The 23,906-nt window shown below is 35.5% G+C and overlaps 2 protein-coding genes and 1 long non-coding RNA gene across 3 annotated transcripts; all 3 read left to right on the top strand.

Annotated features, from left to right (window-relative positions):
• Positions 1 to 2,700: 2,700 nt before the first annotated feature.
• Positions 2,701 to 4,418, top strand: LOC144425857 (uncharacterized). The gene is made up of 5 exons (XR_013477701.1): positions 2,701 to 2,902; positions 3,022 to 3,060; positions 3,827 to 3,874; positions 4,041 to 4,073; positions 4,186 to 4,418. It is a non-coding gene; the product is annotated as an uncharacterized LOC144425857 (long non-coding RNA).
• Positions 4,419 to 8,591: 4,173 nt separating this feature from the next.
• LOC120329933 (uncharacterized) lies at positions 8,592 to 11,808 on the top strand. The gene is made up of 4 exons (XM_078115439.1): positions 8,592 to 8,852; positions 9,763 to 9,855; positions 10,252 to 10,420; positions 10,598 to 11,808. The coding sequence occupies exons 1-4, from the start codon at positions 8,810 to 8,812 to the stop codon at positions 11,448 to 11,450; spliced, it is 1,158 nt and encodes a 385-aa protein (XP_077971565.1). The 5' UTR covers positions 8,592 to 8,809; the 3' UTR covers positions 11,451 to 11,808.
• A 6,959-nt stretch (positions 11,809 to 18,767) lies between these two features.
• Positions 18,768 to 22,644, top strand: LOC120345430 (uncharacterized). Its single transcript, XM_039414877.2, has 4 exons — positions 18,768 to 19,114; positions 20,045 to 20,152; positions 20,560 to 20,710; positions 20,892 to 22,644. Exons 1-4 carry the CDS (start codon positions 19,072 to 19,074, stop codon positions 21,289 to 21,291), a joined length of 702 nt encoding a protein of 233 aa, XP_039270811.2. The 5' UTR covers positions 18,768 to 19,071; the 3' UTR covers positions 21,292 to 22,644.
• Positions 22,645 to 23,906: the final 1,262 nt, after the last annotated feature.

The following is a 23,906-nucleotide window of genomic DNA, read 5'->3' as shown; positions in this document are numbered from 1 at the left end:
AAACCACAAGCAATATATTTATAATAATGATAAGAGAATATAGAATTGAATATGAAAATTTGTTTTTACGTGTAGAAGGTAATTTAATTGGAAAACGCTGCTTAACTGCTCAGTTGCCTGGACACTCGTGCGATGCCGGTACGGTACCGTCTGACCGTACCGGTACCCATGCAATCATTCATGAAAGAATGGGAGATACGGATAGTCTCGTATAATATAGACTACTGAAACACGCTCTGGGCCTGCCCCATACCGTAAAGCCGTAACTTACCGATCCAGACAAATGATGAATCGCCCGTGCTCAGCCATTTATTTCAATCCATATCTCATCTCACTATATTCTACTAGGATCGAGGTATGGATTGAAATAAATGGTGTTTGATAAAAATGTTTCAGTAGTCTATATTCTACGAGACTATCCGTATCTCCCATTCTTTCATGAGTGATCGCATGGCTACCGGTACGGTCAGACGCAAAGCGACTATAACCGACTATTGGTATTTGGTAAGACGGTACGGTACCGGCATCGCGAGTGTCCAGACAACTGAGTAGTTAAGCAGCATTCTTCAATTAAATTACCTTCTACACGTAAAAACAAATTTTCCGAATTTTCGTATTCAATTCTATATTCTCTTATCATTATTATAAATATATTACTTCTTGTTGAACTTGTAGCATGGAGAATTTATAGAACATTTTCATATTGAATATCGCTCAGGAAAATCAGTAGTGAGTTGGAAACCCAGGGAACACATTTGTGCGCGTAGGATTATGTCTGACAACGTTGGTCCCAAGCAAGAGCAAATTTTCTAAAAATAAAAACGCGTGACAACGATGGGCCACGAGGCGGACCATCGTTGTCAACCTTTATATTTTCTTTTTATTCAATTTTTATTATTTTTTTTTTTTTAATTTTTTTTTCCGTTTTTTTTTTTCGTTCTTATTTTTAATTTCAATTTTTTTTTCATTTTTTTTTTCAATCATTTTTATGTTTTTTCACAACTATTTTTTTTATTTTCGGTTTTTTATTTTATTTTTATTTTCAATTTTACGCGCGAAAACGATGGGCCACCATAAATATCCCACATATATTATCTATACGTGATCCGTATACATCCGCAGGTATGTCTTAAGTGGTCAAATGCGTAATAGACATAACGATAGTGAGGAGCCCGGCAACCTCTCACATAAATTATATACCGTACCTAAGCTGTGTACACTCGCAGGTATGTCTTCAGAAGTCCTAATGCGTCAAACAGTCAAACAACTCTCCAGACCAGACATCCTTCCGGCACAATGATGCCCGGAATTCGTAAATAGTGTTCTTGATTTTTAAAGTAAATAAACTCGCCAGTATTTTAAACACACAATTATTTAAATAAATAAAAATTTTATTCATTTTAAAACTTTTATATACAAACTTGTTGTTCGTTCGCGATAGCAAATAGGTACGTCACCCCTGCGTTGAATGTTGTATTTATCTAAAAAGTGTTTTAACAATTATATATCCGTTCGTATTTTCATCGTTAAATCATCGTTTCTTCGTCGTTTACACCTAGTATATAAAATGCGATGCTTTGGCTCAATTTCGTTGTTCATGTATCATGTTCATGTTTTCTTCAAAGTTTTAAATCATTGGAACCAAGAAATTTGGAACAAAAATGTCATTGAAATTCATTTGCGCTCGTCGCCCTGAATATGATTTGATAATGAGGCGCAGTAATTAGAAATTTCTAATATCGTATGATGATCACTGGGGGGATTTACAAACGCTCTCAGAAAAGGAAATGAGTACACTTACCGTGCGTTTTGTTTTCAGTTGTCATTTGATTCTAAGCAGGTATTGTCTGGGCTTGAATGAACATGGGACACGTAATATGAATGAAAAAACTACGATCGATGGTGCAATGGTAAACGATATTTTGAAATGTGATAATACAAACATTTTGGATGAATTATTTTACATTTGTATGTCCAAAAGTGGTTGCTTTGAAACAATTGCTTGAATTAAGGTTTGTCTTACTTGTTCTGTTTAAAATTGCCTCTGTGAACATTTCCAGTAACCTTAATTTGTGACGCCGGTATATTGGTAAAAAATGTCCAATATAGCGGTTTTTGCGGTAGCACAATTAGAGCTGATCCAGGTTGTTCACAGTATTGAATATCATAATTTGAATTCAAAATATTACAATAAAACATTGACGCAAGTTGTATATTGAATTTTCTTATTACTTATAATGCTATCTTTGTAATTGTTCTTAAATTATGTTACTCTGTTGTATGTAAAAATATGTGCTAATTTGAAATTTAACGCCTACTCTAAAAGTGCCTGCCCGCTATTGAACCCGAAAAACAATCTGCTTTACATAAAGAATGTCTTCAATTTTAGAAAGTATGTAAAATATGCACTTCATTAAAAACATGCATTTACTCAAAGTTTGCTTACTGTTTAAGTATTACATATACGATGGTATATGAATATAATATCATTTGTCGTAAAAACAATCAGTTGGGAATTGTTTTTAATTTGTATTTAAATTTTATTCAGATAAGGATACGCTTTGTTTCCGTTTCCATAGTAACTCAATGTTTCCCGTGGCTTGCTCGCAAAAGTCCCAGAAATAAATGTTGCCACAAGAAGAACATTCTTGTTGTGCGACGTGGGTTTGAGTCATGCAATCTTGTATTTAAATGAGGTTCCTTAAGCGCGCTATCTAAGAATTGAGATTTACGTTTAATTATTAATATTTGTGTTTATTTCTCAAAGGATGTTTGTTATATAAATGTCGCTTGGGGGGACGGAAATCAATCTTGTAGTTGGCGATCCTTGAATATACTTCAAAACATGAACAGCGGTTTTATGTCTGGTGGAGGCGGATGCCTTCCATCCTTACCTCAGCAGGTACGAGTGTTGTATTCACTACATTATTCGAATTGAAGTTCCAAAGGTGGCATGATGATGGAAACGCTGCGACAAATTGCAGTGTGAATTTATGAAACCAAAAATTTGAATTTTTCCAGACAAATCAGTCGAAAAGAGATGGCGTCGTTTCTGGTGCAGTGAGTATAGCTTATTGTTGGACACGAAGTGGACATAACGATCGTTTCAATATTATGTTGTTGTTGTTGTTCTTGTTCTTTGACACGTTTTAAAAAAGTCGCTTTTCTCTTCGAATACTGGACCAATTGCTTTGAAATTTTCAGTGGTTAAAGATTAATTTTTTCGCTAGAAGGCTATTACTTTTATTTATTTCAAAATTTTGCGTGAATTCTATGAAATTTGATATTTCGTCTAAAATTTTGCTGTATTATTTTTTATCCATGGGAACACGGATTTTAGTCAGTGTCATGACTGGCTGTACGTTTTGATTCTGCAAAATTCTTGCTACTGGAAATTCAGAACTTTTTTGAGGGTACCGGTAGCGTCAAAGGTACCGGTAAGGACTGATTCGCTCTAATCTAACGTGTCCATATATTTGTGCGTAGCTCACTTGTATTTTCGTTGTTATTATTTGTTTTGGTTCAATTGGAATAAAAGTAATAGACATCGGATTTATTTCACTAATTTTCAAATGTACCCGAGAATATATATATTGTGAAATAATTGACGATCTCATCGTTATAGAAAGTTTATCGGTTGTTGAATTTGAACGTGAACTACTGAACCCAAGAATATTAATCAATTTTAGATCAAATAACATGCCAGGTACTCCCTGCGCACAAGAGCTCGCGCGTTTATAGCATAAGTTATATTATATTTTAATTTAAATACAATCATAAAATAAAAAAATCATTGTTAAATGAATATATTTGGTATTTCGTTCAGACATCACCTCCTGGTGGACCCATAACCGGATACGCCGGCTTTGAAAAGGTACTTTCTTTTTGTGCGCACTGTACATTGACATCTATTTACAGTGCAATATATATTATTCAGTTTTCATATATATAGCAATAAACGACTAAAGGATGAATGTAGAGAGAATATCATATATATATATATATAGATTTTTTATTTTCATATATTTTGATTTTCACAGAATAACGGAAACACCAAAATCAAGGGACACATTGTAAGTTATTATCAAGCGCAATATCCTTTGTAGTCTGTATTAGTTTTATTGTTGTTGCATATATATTGCAAATAATTTCTTACTGTTCAGATATTTTTTTTACTTTTTGCAGTCAATTACAGAAGGACAACGTAAGCCAGGATTTGGATTGGAAGTTCGAAAGGATTTTTAGTGCGAATGTGCTACTTCCACGTTGACAACAGTATAAAACAATAAAAATATTTTTAATGTAGAAACTTTTTGTCTTTGTTGGTAAAATGCTGATGCTCTATCGACCTAGTGTGTTTTAAAATAGATTAAAGCATGTCGAATTATTTTGGAAACATGAACGAATAATGGTTGTTAGTTCGGAGTCCGCAATGAGTACATATGACTCAACGTACTCGTTGAAAGGTAGTATTTTTATTGATATCCCAAGAAGAGAAAGCTGATGGGAAGTGGGCAAGCCAGAAGGGGGATACGAGTGTTCCCGCGCTAAAGGATATCTTGACAGGCCGTATTGTCGTGAACATGTGGAATTCTTTAACGGTTCGAGTCTTTCTGCTGACGTTTCGAAATGACCATAAATTTTCAGAACAATATATTATGCAATACCTAGATTCGAGTTTCACATAGCAATTTTCCTTCGTAATAAATAAATGTGTGCATTGCAGTCAGCCTTAGCAAACGGCCATGGTATAATTTTTAAAACATTTGAGCACTCCATCTGCACTTTCAAAAAAAAAATCAATAATATATATAATTCATTGTACCACGTTGGAATACTCACTGTGCACATACCGGGAACGTTTTCTTGTTTTGTAGCATCAGTTTGAATACCAAAAAAGGCAAGATCGTGTTGTTTCAAATCCTCTGCATTCTATAGTGCCATTTTACATCGATAAATTTGTAACGATTGCCCCAGATTTAGTTCATCTTTGCCCTATAAGCAACTTTTGAATTCTCGTACAGCTTTGAATTCAATTTCAGACTACAATCCAGTAAGTTGTATCAGTTATTATGCTCATTCGGATTATAGACATTACTGCACATGTACTATATACTCAAGCTTGTCCATCCAATCCCATAGCAATTATGCCCCATCTCATCTCATGGGGTTCTCTTGGAATAAAATTCAAATGAAAATTGTTAAATTTAGGTTGAGCGTCTACTAATAGGACTGACTACATGTACGAAGGTACATGCAAAACAAAAAAATGACGGACTTTGGTATTTTTATATTCATAACTATTATATATGTGTCCATCAGACCATCAGCGCCTTCACGAAGTATATTGGTAATGCTGAATATATTTTGGTCTTCATAACCAACAAGAGAGCTATGCTTAAATATATGGATACGAAGTCCATAACAAATTGTTTTACCATCATGTCCTTGAAAATCATATGGGTATTGTGTCCCACGTGTCCCATGGGAAATAGAAATGTGTGTTGTACCATACCATCCCACGGGACGTTTCCCATGGATAAGCCTGTATATATTAGCACGTGCAAATAAACTCCAAATGTCTAAAGTAATTATCATTGTGCAACGTCCCCGCGATAATGGTCCCACAAATTAGATGTGATCTTAGCATGGTCAGCACGCGTATTCATATCTGGTCACTGACAGCATCTCAACAGAACTTGATCAGAATCTGAGTGGTCATCACCCTACGTCCTGTCAACAGCAAACAAAGCAAGCGCAAACGACTGAGATGCGCAATCATTTGTTGTAAACTGTATTATCTTATTTACTTTCAAATGTTTAGCAGCTCCTATAGCAAAGGAAATGATTGATTACAAGAAAGCGTATTCCATGTCACATTTTTGTAGCGTACCAACAGTGTAACACATGCTCCATTCGTTCAACCTATGGGTCGTTTTGTTATTATTATTCTAGTTCAGGGGTGTCAAACTCGTGGGTTTTCAAGGGCCGCATTGCATTTTTGGAATTGTGGAACGGGCCGCAAACAGTTTTTGATATGTTTTGATAATGTATTCTTGGAGCATAATTTTAGATAGTTGCCATTTCCATTCAAATTTTTGCATATTATTGCAATTTACTGTATTTATTGCAAAAAATCACAAGTTTTTACGTACAACTACTCAAAACATTTTTGAACAAAGTTTTGATAAGAAAACAATAATACTTATACTAAGAATGATTTAATTTAAATATATAGACCTAAAATTTACAATAATACTACAAAAAATGTTTTTTTTTATTACATATGTCCTGGCATTTGGCATCTCTTTTGTGCCACCAGCTTACTAATATCAGGCTGAAATAATTTAACAGTAGCAACTCTAATTAACGAGGTCACGTGACCATCGGTTAATTTGAATCGTTGAGAATACTTGATCAATTTATGTAATGCAAAAATATTATGTTTATTATTTCATGTATAGATCAGTAAACAAACAAACTACAGACTTTTCGGACCAGACATTTCCCGCCACATTTTCTACCTTTGCGCGGTAAAGGACCGCATGAGTTATGATTGATATTGATTTTTAGTAACTAGGTAGTTGTATAATTATAATAATATACGAACACATAAATATTTTCTGTTCGAAGTTGATCAATAAATTTGTCATATTGACTGCTGAGCTTATTCTGATAATGTCTACCTATATTGTATTTTTTCAATTTTGAGAAATGCAGAAACATTGCAACTCCCATTTTTCTTCAAAAATTCCACCTTCTTCATGTACTTTGCGCTTCATTTAATCCCTGAAGTGTTTCACATGTATTCTTTTGCTAGCTTTGAGGTGTATTCACAACTGGTCCAAATTGAAAACAAGAAAATTTTAATTTCCAAAATACTTTCAGTAAATTGTCGTTTTTTGTGTGAATAATCAATTTCACTTCTTCGAAAGATGTAAAAAAATGTATTACATTTAGATAAAAAAAACTTACAAAATAACACAATTATTGTCAAGTGTTCGCGGGCCGCATTGGAAGTTCTCTGGGGCCGCATGCAACCCGTGGGCCGCAAGTTTGACACCTCTGTTCTAGTTGGTATTTTTTTCTTCTTGTTGGTATTAAAAAATCACTTACTAACTGTACTGAACCAATGCTTTGAAACTTTTGGTGGTAAAGATTGTAGTTTTTGTTAGAAGGATATTACTTATATTTTTTTTAAAACTTCCGGCTTTTGTGAGATCCGCTTTTGTGTGCGGTGAAGTCACAATATTGAAAATTGTGTTCCTTGTGGCGGTTCCGCTTTCGCGTAAGTTCAAACCTTCAAGAGAGTTTAAATAAACTACTAATGACAAATCGCTGTTCCATTTCAACCCAGCAATTTAACCCACAAAGTGATACGAAATATATGAATACATTAGCAGCGAGGTGGAAACGTGGATTGAACTCAGTTCTGAACTTTAAGGCAATGATAACGATGATCCAAAGTTCTACCGTCTACATCTACATAACAGGTGACAATCACTGCGGAAGTACTTCAATTAAATCTTGTTGGGAATCGCGCATTAAATATTTGTGACAAAAATTGCATCTTATTTTTAATAGATCTGTAGAAAAGTGTAAATTCGAGTTTGACGCCGCTTCACAAAAATACTGATTGCTTGCATAATTGCCACAGAATGCGCACTTTTTCAATGACGTTCAATATCCAATCTTGAGTTGCTGCCATGGAATTATGGTTAATTCGTGGGCCACATAAACTGACTTTTTACTTTCCATTTGTTATTCGCATTTTAAACTCAAATTTTTTATGTGTCACCAATTCAATTAGAGATCGATTCGAGGCAATCTTGAATCCAAATCTAATATAGCCTATCAGCGAATCTCCACCCCCTGCAGAACGAAAGGTGAATAAGTAGTTATAAAAGTGTTGCCCAATAACCAACTTTTTTTTTTACACCGTATATGTATTTTCAAATTATTTATGAATGTATTCTATTCTGTATTGCAACGTTGTACGGCTGAACCTATAACACTTGAGGATTCAATGTCCATTCAGACGAAACAGTTTGTGCAAAACATTCCTTGTGCTGTGAAACTCAGGTTGCCGGGTTTACCCGAATCATGAGTCAAGCCATTTTTTGTACTACAAGCAGCAATCACACTTGTGGCCTGATTATTCACACAATATGTAACCGATTAGTGTTGTCTACTTTTAAAGTTTCGCGATGTTATACACATTTTGTCCGCTCAGGAATGTTATAAACTTGCTGTCAGCGCATCCGGATTGAGACGAGAGCTAAAATTTTTGCAGCATCAGATAAAATATTCCAGTAGACTATGGAACTTTCCGCGTCAAGTCAAACCATCCTCCGTTTTGTATTTCCGTTTGTTTTCCTGATCAGAACGAAAACACCCCATACAAATATATTGGAATTTTACCTTCGGTGGAATATTTTATCTGATGCATCAAAAATTCAGCATGCGTAACTAGAATGAAAGATTCTGTTGGAAATATTGCGCCTATCAATTTGCGTTTTCTGTTATTCAATGTTATAGTCTTTACTTTTATGAAAACTTGAGCATTAACCATTGTGATCAACTTCTTATTTGGACAACACATCTGTGTTCCTTACTTGATCAGACGGAAGTGATATAGTTCAATATTTACCCAATTGTGTTCAGCAGTCTCCTAGCTAGACCATCATGGGATGCGGAATGTATTTAGTATTAAATGTAAAATGTAGTTGGACGAGTTGAAGCTAACTTTATTCTTCAAAAATTTAGATAATTCACACAAAAAATTCTGTGCCTTAAATAAGTAACAACAATGAAGATCATTAAAGTAATTGCAGTTGTCTGTCTAATCGAAGGTGAGTTAATGTAGCCTTTTACTGACTTTTGTTTTATGGCTTGTGAAAACTACGTGATTTGGTTTTGAATTATACGTTTTTCAATATTCAAGTATATTCCGGTTAATTTGTAATTCGAGTCACTATAGTGCACGATTCGATTTATATGAAAGTGATTCAACTCATTTCCAAATGACAGATAGAACTCGATGTGACTGAACCCTGGAATCTACTGAAAATAAATTCTACTCAATTTACCCACGTATCTGTAGGTGTTTGGTTTCACCCATTAAGGTTATCAGTGTGAGGTTGTAGAGTAAAAGAATTTCTACTAATTAACTTCGTCCAGGGTGTACTCATCGACTTTGTCATCTACCATGTAAATTGAACTGTTTCGTGTATAACGTATCTACTGATATCCTTGTTAGAAGAAAAAACATCAATAAATCTTTTTGCATTATGGTGGTTGCTTGAAACTCTTCTGCCAATACTCTATTTAAATATAAGTTTGGAGACTCGTTTTGAGTTGAAACAAGAGAGCGATGCTCGAATATATGGACAACATCTAGTTTACCGTACCTACCGTGTGCTACCGGTATCGAATAACCACTTCTGCGGCAAATGATTTTGCAAAATTAAAACGGAAGACAGCAGTCACGCTTGGCGGGTTAAAAACCCCGTCCACATGAATAAAAAATAATACTGCAAAATTTTGGATGAACTATTAGATTTCATAGGAAATTTAGGAATAAAGGAAAAGTAATAGCCCTCAAGCAACAACAACAATCTTTAATCTGAAAATTTCAAAGCAATTGGTACAGTAGTTAAGGAGGCCAACAAGAAGAAGAATGACAATATAATATCAAAACGATCCATAGCTTTACTTTGTGTCTAATAAAAAAAAATAATAGGTCGATATACGTTTATTTAGTTGCCAGGTGTGCAGACCCATGGAATAAAATTGGGTCAAGGATTTTGGACTTGGGTTACGACGTCGGTAAGGCATTATTTGGGATCAAGCTAGGTAAGATTTTTTTGGTATTTTCTAGTTGAATTTCAATTTTATTCAAATAAGATGAAAGAAGAAAAAACAGTTAATCCAAAGTACGCTTACGAAGTTAGATCCTTCATGAAAATACTTGGCCGACTCGATTTGTTCGATATGCGTAGATTTGGATTGAAGAGTTTCGCAATTTGACCGATTTGTGTCAAATAAAATTATTGGATTTATTCAAGAGTCGTGGCACACAATTTTTTCACTAAAATAAATCTGGAAAATACAAGGGTAGCAGCATTGGCGATAAAAGTAAATCTCGAAGACATAGCACGATGTGATAGTTTGAAACTATACCTGGTGTGACTCGTATCTCCAACGAAAGCACTGAACAAGATTAAATATTTAATACTTTTGTCTTCGCAGAAAACAACAAGCCGACTTCTCGTCCCGAAAAGAGGCGTGAAATTTCAACTACCATACAACCGAATTCAGAACCAGTCTCCATTCAATTGATCCTGATAATTGTCGGTTCCGTTGGAGCATTTGTGGTTATAGCGGTTGTGATAGGAGTGTGTATTTATAGTAAAATGAGGTAGGCTACGTCATATATATTACAAAATTCAATGTATCCCAGGTTTGGTTGTGAGTATGAGGCTCTAACCCGATAATTTAATCTACAACGCCAACATAAATTAGCCCAACGAGTTTAGCCTAAGCTGACAGCACCCAACGCACTTTTTTTTTAAATCACCGTTCGATTTTTTCCCAGAAAACCAAGACAGCATGAATTTAGAGAAAGTTTCCCTATGCGTTTTTACAACAAGAGTATTACACCGCGAACTCTACATGTTCCTTCTTCAATGCATTTTGATACGGCCGACCTTTCACACATCCCACTACCCAAGGATTCATACCAGTATCTATCGCCTATACAACACCCACACAGTAGACATCATATGGTTAACATACCAGGCGAGTTTACGACTACGAGTGTTGCCACCGCAGAACCGAGTTACATATACCCAGAAACACTGCCTTCTCCAAGAATGAACTTAGATTCTGAACAATATCTGCCACCGATAATACGTTCAGGTCTGGCCCATAAAACAGTGAATATGAATGCCGGGCACGGTATGAGCTCACCTATGTTGCCTCCCATGTATGATGACATCGGAGTACAAGGTCCTAAACCAACAGTGAGGCATAAAGATAACGAACTCGTAGGTTCTGATGAGTATTGGGACCTAACTTCCAACCAAATGACGATAACGCATAGTGGAAACAATTCCGAACCCCCTATCCCGCCTGAGTATGATGACATAGGCGAAGTAACCTACGACTCTACATCAAAGCTAAAAGCGAATGTGCTTGTCGGCTCCAGCTCCAATGCGAAAACGCATAGTGGAAACAACTCCGAACCCTCTATCCCGCCTGAGTATGATGACATAGGCGGACTAACCTACGACTCTACATCAAAGCTAAAAGCGAATGTGCTTGTCGGCTCCAACTCCAATGCGAAAACGCATAGTGGAAACAACTCCGAACCCCCTATCCCGTCTGAGTATGATGACATAGGCGAAGGAAGTAACTTACGCCTCTACATCAAAGCCAATAGCGAATAACTTGTCGGCTCCAACTCCAATAATGACGATGACTGACGAATCGATGGGGCTTGTTGTCAAATAGCATATTTGAGAAACGAAGAGTATTGTGTGTTTTTCATCATGTGAGATAGATATTTATATATTTCATGGAGAGAGAACTTTGTCTCGCATGCAGTACCTAACTCTCAGTTCAATAATTATGAACGGTAATAAAGCGCGTCAAGTATTTAGAAGGACAAACAGTTCGATAAAGAAATTTGCAACAATTTGCGAGGTACAAATCTCATTAACATTGGTTGAAGCATTTTCTTATTTTGTATTGTATATGTGTGTTAATGCGTGTGAAGTGTATAGATATATATATTACAATTGTATGGTGAGATTCGGAGGATTTTCTTTGTGGAACAAACTGTCCTATAGGCATTACGAAATGTCTAACATTAGCTAACTTGTCGGACTTTCGAGATTTAACAAATCCTAACGCATATCGAGTAGAATATTTGATATTTATTATTTGAAGAAATTTAGTCAGATACAATCTCAAATCATTATCATTCTTTGATTTGATGACCCCGTTTCTACCAAATAAGATGTTAAAAACAAAAGAATTAACAGTTATACTTCGTCAAAAATGCCAGATAACTTGCACTATATTTTCAGTAAATTATATTCCATATTCAAAATCGGAAATGGAAATTCCGATCAAAACAGTCCTCGCTCGCGATTATGACTTTCGTTAAAATTGCCGATTTTTTTCAGCGATGATGATTTGTTTGTTGCGCAGAATAGTCAGTCCATGGCCGATACGAGTATTAACAAGAATTTGTCATACTAATTTAAATATTCTCAACGTAACTCGCCGTTGCGTCTACTCACAACAAAATAAAAATATTATTGCTCTGAAATACTGCAATCTGCGTTTATAAAAATATATGGTATACTGCCCGATTATAATTAGAATTTATTCGCATTTTTCCGATCTTGGTAATTTGTTAAATTTAAACCGCCCACGGTTATTTTCAAAAATACGCCGATAGCAAAATCCCAAGATCGACAATAAAATTCAACATTTTACATTATTGCATTATCATCACAATAAGGAAAGAGGTCGTTTTGGGATCCGGCGGTAATTTAATAATGGATAATGGAATGAATCAACTTCAGGTGACTATGGTATAGTTTACGATCAAAAATTCCCAAATTTTGCGATTTAACAACGTCTAAAATTCAGTTTATATCTGTCGCGGCATTCGAAAATCAAAATTTATGGTTTTCCCGTTATATTATGACACCGCTTTTAATTCTTAATATTCACTTCCTCAATTTTCAATGGAAATTGGATTTGCGTATTCAATCCTGAGGTTGTATCATACTTCACGCACAGTTCCGGGCGATAAAGAAAACTCTTTATCGACGTCCTCTGGCACATGTGCAGAGGAATACTTGTGAGATAGGGAGAATTTACGGAAATATGGGTCACCGATGTAATCCCGATGTTCACGGCCTGAATATCCACGTCATACCGAAGAAAACATTCGGCGATTTTAACCATATTTGATTATTCGAGAATAAGCAATCACCCCACTGTCACCCCTTTGCATTTTTCGCCCCCTATTTTATCTCTTTCGCCCACTTTGAGAATCGCTGGAGTAGCACATGTAAGTAAGACTTGAAACAGGAGTGACGGTGATTTCATTGTCTGATGGTATCTGGTTTGACAATCGATAATTTTACCACTCAGCAAGACACAGAGTTTCCTGAAGCCGAAAACGTCACTCCGTGTGAAAAAGCTGCACGAAGCCAAGCACATATCGTGTCCCAGTCCTATTTATCCCAAATTAGATCCAATTGTGTGTGGTGTTGGACGCATGAGATAAATGATACAAGTGGAACAAAAGTAGAACACGTGACGCTACCAATTCAAGAATGATACCAGTGGAACGTTAGGAACATGTGGTGATACGAATTTACGAGTACGAGTGTATAAAGCGCTTTCAATAGTTGCAGTCTTTGTGTAGACAATTTTACAAACCAAGCATTGATTTCCTCAGGGATGAAAGATTTTTGACTTTCTGCTTACAAATCTAATTCAATGCTGTATTCAAAGCCATCGAAATAATGTCATTTGCATTTTCGTGGTTTTTGCAATAGGGTATTCTGCATTATGGAAGTTACACATCGCAAAAAATAAGAAAGACATATTGGAATTGACAACATAATTTCAATCTTATCTACTCTCAACAGTGGGAAAATTCATCGCAATAAATCCAAATTAAATTGTTTGAATACTTTGTTCCGTTATCAGTCTACCGCTACTTTGTATTATTTTTAGTGCGTCACAGACTGAAAAAATTTAAGATCTTTCTTTAGTTGGTTTTCATAAAATCCTATTATCGATACACTCCGCCTATTGGGAATCTTTCTAAAACTTCACCTTTTGCGCATCATGTCGCAATACGAATAATGTATGCAAGCAAATACCATCCATCTGCTGTATCGCTTGTTTGAATTTATTGGTAATTCAATTATATAAGTCATAAATATTGATTTACAAAGAGTTTTACAAAGAACTTTTTTAAAATATTTTTGCCGGTCGCGAGCACTGAACTGGAAATATATTTATATATCTCTGTGGTCGCGAGTCAGTCTCATGAAAATACTTATTTTCTAGTTTCAACAGAAAGGGTAATCTGCATCACACATAATGAATCCAGTCAGTTCAATGGAAAGACTCTTGCGTCGAGTATTCAACGTTGAAAAAGTGCTATCGAATGATATACTGTTCAAATATTTCATTTTTCTGTGAAGTGGACTCATATATAACAATAGTGAGGAGTCAAACAATATCCCACATATATTATCTATACGTGATCTGTTTACATCCGCAGGTATGTCTTCAGTGGTCAAATGCGTAATAGACATAACGATAGTGAGACATAACGATAGTGAGGCAACCTCTCACATAAATTATCTACCGTACCTAAGCTGTGTACACTCGCAGGTATGTCTTCAGAAGTCCTAATGCGTCAAACAGTCAAACAACTGTCCAGACCAGACATCCTTCCCGCTCAATGATGCCCGGAATTCGTAAATAGTGTTCTTGATTTTTAAAGTAAGTAAACTCGCGATTGTTTGATCAATTTTGGGTTTTATCCGACTGCGACCCGCGAGACATTCTCAAAAGTTATGACAACCCGTCAACCTCGCAACAACACAACACCCTGATATAGATCATGTCGTGTTTTAATTACCGCATTTCGATGCTACCGTTGTCAAATTTTATTAAACATCTCACGGAGCCCCGAAGAATCCACCGAAGATTTCGTGCGACCCGCAAAGCATTCAGTCGATGCAGTGTATATTTGGCGTGAAGTCAAAAACCTTCAGGGAATGTACAGAGAAAAACGGAAGCGCCAGTATTTTAAACACACAATTAATTAAATGAATAAAAATTATATTCAATCAATCATCATTTTATTCGTCAGCACAAAATAAACGTATTATAAGAAAAAAACATTTCAAACACAATATGAACTTAACTTAAGTTGTGTGACAGGAGTCGCGAGGGACCTCATAAGGTCTTCAGGCAGCGACACCTTAAAAGCTCGCTGATTCAGGTTAGTGAGCACAAAAAGTTAATGAAACACCAAAACACTTCAAAAAATATTATAAGAAAAAAAGCAAAACAAAATATTAAAAAATATGTTTCATGAGTGGTTTGTAAAAGCAAAACATTACAGTTATGAGCATGTTTCTTAAAATCCACAACCAACGATGCAACTTAATGCACTGTATAAATTCATCAGATATATAGAAAGGAAAATAAATGTCAAATATAATACTGTATTAATTACTCAAACGGGATCAGCCATTGTCATGATCATCGGCATGGCGTAAGCAAGCAATTAAAAATTTGATTCTCAGAAAGTCAGACTCCACGCACATCTATCTGATTTTCCCGTAGAACAGAGCGTGGATAGACAGAATCGAATGTTTGGTCACAAAAATAGGGCTTGGGGGTTAGTTGCAAAGAAAATCCGTAACGGTGCAGGTACCGGTAGTGGTTAATTATCAATTCAAAGAAAGGTAGTCACTAATGTACTTCATTTTTGGTTCATTTTAAAATTTTATATACAAACTTGTTGTTGTTCGTTCGCGATAGCAAATAGGTACGTCACCCCTGCGTTGGATGTTGTATTTATCTAAAAAGTGTTTTAACAATTATATATCCGTTCGTATTTTCATCGTTTCTTCGTCGTTTACACCTAGTATATAAAATGCGATGCTTTGGCTCAATTTCGTTGTTCATGTATCATGTTCATGTTTACTTCAAAGTTTTAAATCATTGGAACCAAGAAATTTGGAACAAAAATGACATTGAAATTCATTTGCGCTCGTCGCCCTGAATATGATTTGATAATGAGGCGCAGTAATTAGAAATTTCTAATATCGTATGATGACCACTGGGGGGCTTTACAAACGCTTTCAGAAAAGGAAATGAGTACACTTACCGTGCGTTTCGTTTTCAGTTGTCATTTGATTTTAAGCAGGTATTGTCTGGGCTTGAATGAACACGGGACACGTGATATATATAAATGAAAAAACTACGATCGATGGTGCAATGGTAAACGATATTTTGAAATGTGATAATACAAACATTTTGGATGAATTATTTTACATTTGTATGTCCAAAAATGGTTGCTTTGAAACAATTGCTTGAATTAAGGTTTGTCGTACTTGTTTTGTTTGAAATTGCTGTTTCATTTGTTAGTGTTTTAAGTTAAAACAAGAAAAATAGATTTTTAAACTTGTCTAATCAACTTTTATTGTGAATTCACTTTTCGAACACCCCGGGTACCAATGACTTGCCCGTACACGTCCTCTCAATCTGTAGCACAATGCGTCCACGTGCCTGGTTGGTTAAGGAAGTCGTAACCGGGAAGTCGTTGCTTTAACCACCCTGCGACAGCAAGAGGTCCAGCAATCACCTCGCACCCATCACATCAACCATGGACTTTGAACCTACGTAGCTAACGTATCTCTGATATCTCGGATAAACATTGCCCAAGCCAATGACTTTGATGTAGGTACTAACTTGGCGATAAAGCGATGCGATGGCGGTTTTGTAATAGTTTCGCGGTGATGCGAGAGGGATTTCAACAAAAAAGTGAAAAAAAATTAAAAATAATTTATTTGAAACCGTATTTTTTACGTCAAAAAAGCTAGCTAAGGCTGCTTTGATTTTAAAAGCAGCGATACGGTGAACCTTGTAAACTGAGGGCCAATAATATTTGTAAAACCATGTTTTTTAACTTAGTTGCTCATTATCTGCATGGTAATAAATTTAAGTACAGTTTATAACTTCAAATAATTCTCATACTAGGTTACTGTACTTATTTACATAAAGCCCCACATTTAATCCCCCAAGAAGGCTCTGATATCAGATAATTTTTTTCTATAGTCAACCCAGATATTTTGTGCATGTTATTTTGGAAGAAAATACTTGTGCATTCACATCACTTCTTGATTGGTTGTAACACTGTGTATAAACTTTTTCCGCCATTTGTATGTCCTTTGAAGTGTAATTTAATATGTTTTGTCTTTTCCATCTCCTAAATGCTACGTCATTGGCTATTCCAAGATATTGTTTTGCATAAATTAGGAGGCATGAAATTTGCATGTTTTTAGTATTTTTTCTCTTCTCCACCTTCGTTAGGAACAGCCACAAGAGAACCAGCCTAGTAAAGTATTATCAATGAATTGCGTAGATTCGAAATTTTATTTTTTTGTATTATTCTGCGATTTGTGAATATCCTGCAAGAGATTATTTAAATTCGAAGACGTTTACTAAGTTGTCAACATGTACAAATAAGAACAGAGATTCTTTTACATAGAAAAACCTATATTGTGAAAATTTTTAAAATATCAAGTTCTCCTTTGTTAAACCTGTATTTTATCATATGATTCAACAAGATTGACGTACGTTTACTATTTCATTTCAAAAGGAAAGTTTCATCAAGTAACTTGTCTCATATGATTATGGAAAACCATTTCATATACTTGTGGCAATATGAGATAAGCGATGGGGTCTACTTTCTTATATTATACACTTTCTTAAATATAAGTGTTGTTCAAATCATATTTAAAAAATACACCTTGAAAAACATTTAATAAAGTACTGTATAGTAGGAGTATAGTAAAGTACTGTACTATAGGATATGTGTATATCCGCGGGTGCTAAAACCCATGGGTTAGGGTTAGTATGGGTTCAAATATCCGTAAAACAAAAAAAAAATTCCATAGTTGCAATAGTATGCAGGTGCAATTGTCGTTGGTTCAAATGTACGTGGGTTCAAATGTAATGGAACCATATTGACATAACCTTTATCATATTTCCAATAGATCTGGAGTAGTGCTTCGAGCCGAAGCCACTTCAAAAATATATTGATTTGCTTCATTATTGCGACAGAATGCGCACTATTAACGTTCAATAACCATTCTTGAATTGCTGCCGTGTAATTATAAGTAATTCGTGGGCAACATATTCTGACTTTCTACAGTCCATTTGTTATTCGCGGTATTTTTTTATTTAATTTGGCGATTACCAATTCAGTTAGTGATCTATTTGAGGCAATCTGAAAATCTAAATCTAATATACCCGCAAAAACGACAAACATTATCTAATTCCCCGTATAGAAGAGAAGATGAAAGAAATAGAAATAATCAATTTCCACCGCGCAGAAGTATTTTTTATAATTAGATTATATTCTGTGTCAAAACTTTGTACGACTGAATCTATAACATTTGAGGATTCAATGTCTATTGCGTGTGGTGTTCAGCTCAGGTTGCCGGGTTTACCCGAATCATGAGTCAAGCCATTTTTTGTTTCACATTCAGCAATCACACTTGTGGCCTATTTATTACGTATCCTGACATATCTTTTGTATAAGTTTTGCATCAAATATGGATAAAATTCTGAAGGAAAAAAGAGAATTTTCGACGCAATATCTATCCACGTAGTATTGTCTGTTTTTAAAGCTTCGCTATCTTATACCATTTTTGTCCGCTCAGCAATGTTGTAAACTTGCTGTCGGCACATCCGGACGTAGACGTCATCTAAACTTTTTGCAGCATGAAATAAAATTTTATGAAACTTTCCGCGTCAAGTCAAACCATCCTCTGTTACGCATTTCCATGTGTTTTCTTGTTCAAAACGAAAATATGAAAAACCCTATACAGAATATATATTGAAATTTTACTTTGAGTGGAATATTTTATCTGATGCATGAAAAATTTAGCATGCGTAACTAGAATAAAAGATTCTGTTAGAAAATTGCGCCTATCAACTTGCGTTTTCTGTTGTTTAATGTTATAGTCCCAACTCTGGTGAAAACTTGAGCATTAACCAATGTGATCAACTCCCTATTTGGACAACACATCTGTACTCCTTACTTGATCAGTCGGAAGTGATCTAGTTTAGTATTTACCCGATTGTGTTCAGCAGTCTCATAGACCATCTTGGGATGCGGAATGTATTTAGTAATAAATGTAAAACGTAGCTGGACGAGTTGAAGCTAAATCCATTCTTTGAAAAATCTAGAAAATTCACACAATTTTGTGCTTGAAATAAGTAAGAACAATGGAGATCATTAAAGTAATTGGAGTTGTCTGTCTAATCGGAGGTGGGTTAATGTTTCCTTTTACTGGTTTTTGTCTTATGGCTTGTGAGAACTACTTGATTTAGTTTTGAATTATACGTTTTTCAATATTCTAGTATATTTTGGTTAATTTCAACTCGAGTAACTATAGTGAACGAATCGATTTATATGAAAGTGATTCAACTCATATCCAAATGACAGATAGAACTCGAAGTGACTAAATCCTGGAATCTACTGAAAATAAATTTTACTCAATTTTAAAAACTTCACACATCAAAATGTGTTTGGTTTCGCCCATTTAGGTTATCAGTGTGGGGTTGTAGAGTAGAAGAATTTCTCCTAATCAAGCTCGTCTACAATTAAAAAATATTAAATTTGAGACTCGTACTCATCGACTTTGGCTCATCTATTGTACCATGTAAATTGAACTGTTTCGTGTATAACGTTATCTACTGATATCTTTGTTAGAAGAAAGAAAATTAATAAATCTTTTTGCATTATAGTGCCAATACTAGGTTTAAATATAAGTTCGGGGCCACGTTTTGAGTGAGAGCGATGCTCAAATATATGGACACGATTTAGTTTACCGTACCTACCGTGTGCTACCGGTATCAAATAATCTCCGACTTCCGCGTCACACGATTTCGCAAAATTAAACTGGAAGACAACCGTCACGCTTGGTTGGTCAAAAACCGTGTCCCCATGAATGAAAATAATACAGCGAGATTTTGGATGAAGTATTAAATTTCATAGAAAAGTTAGGAAATAAATGAAAAGTAATAGCCCTCAAGCGTCAACAACAATTTATTCTTTATTCTGAAAATTTTAAAGCAATTGGTCCAGTAGTTAGGGAGGCCAACAAGAAGAAGACATAACAACATAAAAAAAAAACGATTCACAGGTCCATTTCGTGTCCAATAAAAAAAATTAATAGGTCGATATACGTTTATTTAGTTGCCAGGTGTGCAAATCCATGGATTGAATTTGGGTCATGGACCTTGGACTTGGTAAACGACCTCGGTAAGACATTATTTGGGTTCGAATGCAGTAGATGCAAGACAGGTATGACTTTTTTGATATTCTCTAGTTGAATTTCAATTTTATTCAGAGAAGATGAAAGAAAAAAAACAGTTAAATTTAATCCGAACTACGCTTACTAGGTCAGGTCATTTATGAGAATGGTTGGCCAACTCGATTTGTTCCATATGCGTAGTTTTGGATTGAAGATTTTCGCAATTTGACCGCTTTGTGTCGATTAATATTATGAGATTAATTCAAGAATCGCGGCACATAATAATTTTGAAAGAAATCTGAAAAATACAACGGTGGCGGCATGGGCGATATATATTTAAATCTCGATGACATAGCACGATGTGATAGTTTAAAACTATTGCTGGTGCGACTCGTATTTCCAACGAAATCACCGAACTCTGTCAAGTTTTAATTATTCAATACTTTTGTCTTCACAGAAAACAACAATCCGACTACTCGTTCCGGAGCTACCACACAACCGAATTCCGAGCCAGGGTTCATACAATTGATCCTGATAATTGTGGGTTCCGTTGGAACATTTGTGGTTATAGCGTTTATGATAGGAGTGTGTATTTCTAGTAAAAAGAGGTAGGTTACGTCATATATATTACCAAATGCAAAGCATCCTAAGTTTCGTGGTGAGCATGAGGCTCTAACCTAACCCGATAATTTAATCTACTACGTCAACATAATTTAGCCTAACGAGATTAGCCTTAGCTGACACCCAACGCACTTGACTTTTTTTGATCACTGTTCAATTTTTTCTCAGAAAACCAAGACAGCATGAATTTAGAGAAAAGTTCCCTTTGCGTTTTTACAACAGGAGTATTACAACGCAAACACTGGGTGATCCTTCTTCAATGCATTTTGATACGGCCGACCCTTCACACATCCCACTACCCAATGATTCATGCCAGTATCTATCGCCCATACAACACCCACACAGTAGACATCATATGGTTAACATACCAGGCGAGTTTACGACTACGAGTGTTGTCGCCGCAGAACCGAGTTACATATACCCAGAAACACCGCCTTCTCCAAGAATGAACTTAGATTCTGAACAATATCTGACACCGATAATACGCTCAGGTATGTCAACTCCCCTTAAAACAATGAATAGGAATGACGCGCACGATATGAGCTTGCCTATGTTGCCTCGTGTATGATGACATCGGAGAACAAGGTCCTAAATTAACACAGAGGCAAAAAGATAACGAACTCGTAGGTTCTTGTGAGTATTGGGACCGAACTTTCAATCAAATGACAAAAACGCATAGTGGAAACAATTACGAACCCACTATCTCGCCTGAGTATGATGACATAGGCGAAGTAACTTTTGCCTCTACATCAGAGCCAAAAGCGAATGAGCTTGTCGGCTCCAACTCCAATGCGAAAACGCATAGTGGAAACAATTACGAACCCCCTATCCTGTCTGAGTATGATGACATAGGCAAAGTAACTTACGACTCTACATCAAATCCAAAAGCGAATGAGCTTGTCGGCTCCAACTCCAATGCGAAAACGCATAGTGGAAACAGTTACGAACCCCACATCCTGTCTGAGTATGATGACATAGGCAAAGTAGTAACTTACGCCTCTACATCAAATCCAAAAGCGAATGAGCTTGTCGGCTCCAACTCTAATGCGAAAACGCATAGTGGAAACAATTACGAATCCCCTATCCTGTCTGAGTATGATGACATAGGCAAAGTAACTTACGCCTCTATTTACGATCAAAGCCAAAAACGAATGAGCTTGTCGGCTCCAAATGATAACGGTGACTGACTGCTGGGGCTTGTTGTCAAAGAGCAAATATGAAAGACGAAGAGTAAGGTGTGTTTTTATCATGTGAGAGTAATATTTTATAAATTTCATTTATTTGTAAACTTCATATCATAAATAGAGAATGTCGCATGCAGTATCTAATTGTTAGTTCAATAAATGTGAACGGAAATAAAGCGCTTCAATTATTTAAAAAGACAAACTGTTCGACAAAGGAAGTTGCAACAATTTGCAATGTACTATCAAATCCTATTAACATTGATTGAAGCATTTTGTTATTTTGTTTGATTTGTGTGTTAATGCGTGTGAAGTGTATGGAAATATATAATAAAATCGTATGGTGAGATTCGGAAGATTTTCTTTGTTGGACAAGATATTTTAAGCATTAAAAATTTCCTAAGATAAGCTAACTTGTCGGACTCTCAACTTCAACAAATCCCAACGCTTGTCGAGTAGAACATGTAAGTAGGACTTGAAACAGAAGTGACGGTGATTTCATTGTCTGCTGATAATTCATCGATAATTTTAAGTCTTAGCAAGTCACCTAGACTCTAGAGTTCCATGCAGCGGAAAACGTCACTCCGTGGGTTGATCTCTTGTTAGCTGAGTGAAAAATTCGAGTACGAAAAGTGTCTTGTTTAACATGTGCAGCATTCTTATTGAAGAAACATTTAGAAAATGCGGGATTCCACTTCATTATTTAGAAGCGCATATAACTTGGGGGAATTTGAATTAAATGAAGAATGGCAGTTGTTTAGGACTTCAATAATTACTTTAAAAATTTCCGGATCTGAATATACTCGGAGAAGAATAGCATAATGTGATTTAAGCCGGTAACGCATTAAGGAATAAACTCCAATGCAATACCAATGCGAAACTGTCTTCGATCTCCGAGACACAGGCATCGGCAAAAAAGATCAATACAGAATTATATTGAAGATGAATGAAACTAAATCTAATTTTTGTATTAATAGACTAACTACTTTATGACGATGTTAAGTAAACAACTGATACGAATGGGACAATGTGATACAAGGATGAGACGACTGGAACGGTAGGGACAAGTGGTGATACGAATGTATGAAGCGATTTCAATATTCGGTGGTAGACAGTTTTACAAATCAAGCATTGAGTCCCTAAAGTATGGATGATATTTGGATTTCTGATTACGAATCTAATTCAATGCTGGTTTGAAAGCCATCAAAATAACGTCATTTGCATCTTTGTGCATCTGGCAATATGTAGCCCTATATTCTGTATTATGTAAGTTGAACATCGCAAAAAAAATAGGAAATATTGTAATTTACAAAGAAATGCAGTTGTAGACGGTATAATCTTCTTTTAATCTTATTTACTCTCAATAATAAGCAAATCCAACGCAATAAATCAAAATAAATTGTTTTGAAACTTTATTCCGTTATGAGTGTGTCGCCACTTTGTATTAATTTTTAGCGCGTCACAGACTGGAAAATTTTGAGATTATTCTTTAGTTGGTCTCATAAAATCCCATTATCGATACACTCCACTTTAAAAATTGAGAATCTTTTTAAAATTTTAGCATTCGGGCATCATAGCGCTATATGAATGTTGTATGCAAGCAAATAACATCCATCTGTTGTACGACTGACGACTGTTTGAATTTATTGATAGTTAAATTACTATGTCATAAATACAGATTCACATGGAATTATACACCGAACGTTTTCAAAATATTTTCGCGATCGCGAGTCGGCCTAGTAAAATTACTTATTTTCCAACTTTCCCTCTGTCTGGATGGAGCCTTGTACAATGTGAAGCGGAAAAACAGCCATAGATTTAACAATATTGAGAGCCCACATAAATTATTCACATGATATGTTCACAGCCGAAGGTACGTCTTCAGAGGTCTTAATATAAGGCGTAATAGATATAACAATAGTGAGGAGCCCAGCAACCTCTCGCTTAAATTATCTATCGTATCTAAGCTGTGTACCCCCACATGTATGTCTTCCGGGGTCAT

The sequence above is a fragment of the Styela clava genome, chromosome 8 (assembly GCF_964204865.1).
Source record: "Styela clava chromosome 8, kaStyClav1.hap1.2, whole genome shotgun sequence".
In the NCBI taxonomy this organism is placed as follows: Eukaryota; Metazoa; Chordata; class Ascidiacea; order Stolidobranchia; family Styelidae; genus Styela; species Styela clava.
Note: the sequence above shows the minus strand (reverse complement) of the source record. Positions and strands in the feature narration are given on the sequence as shown.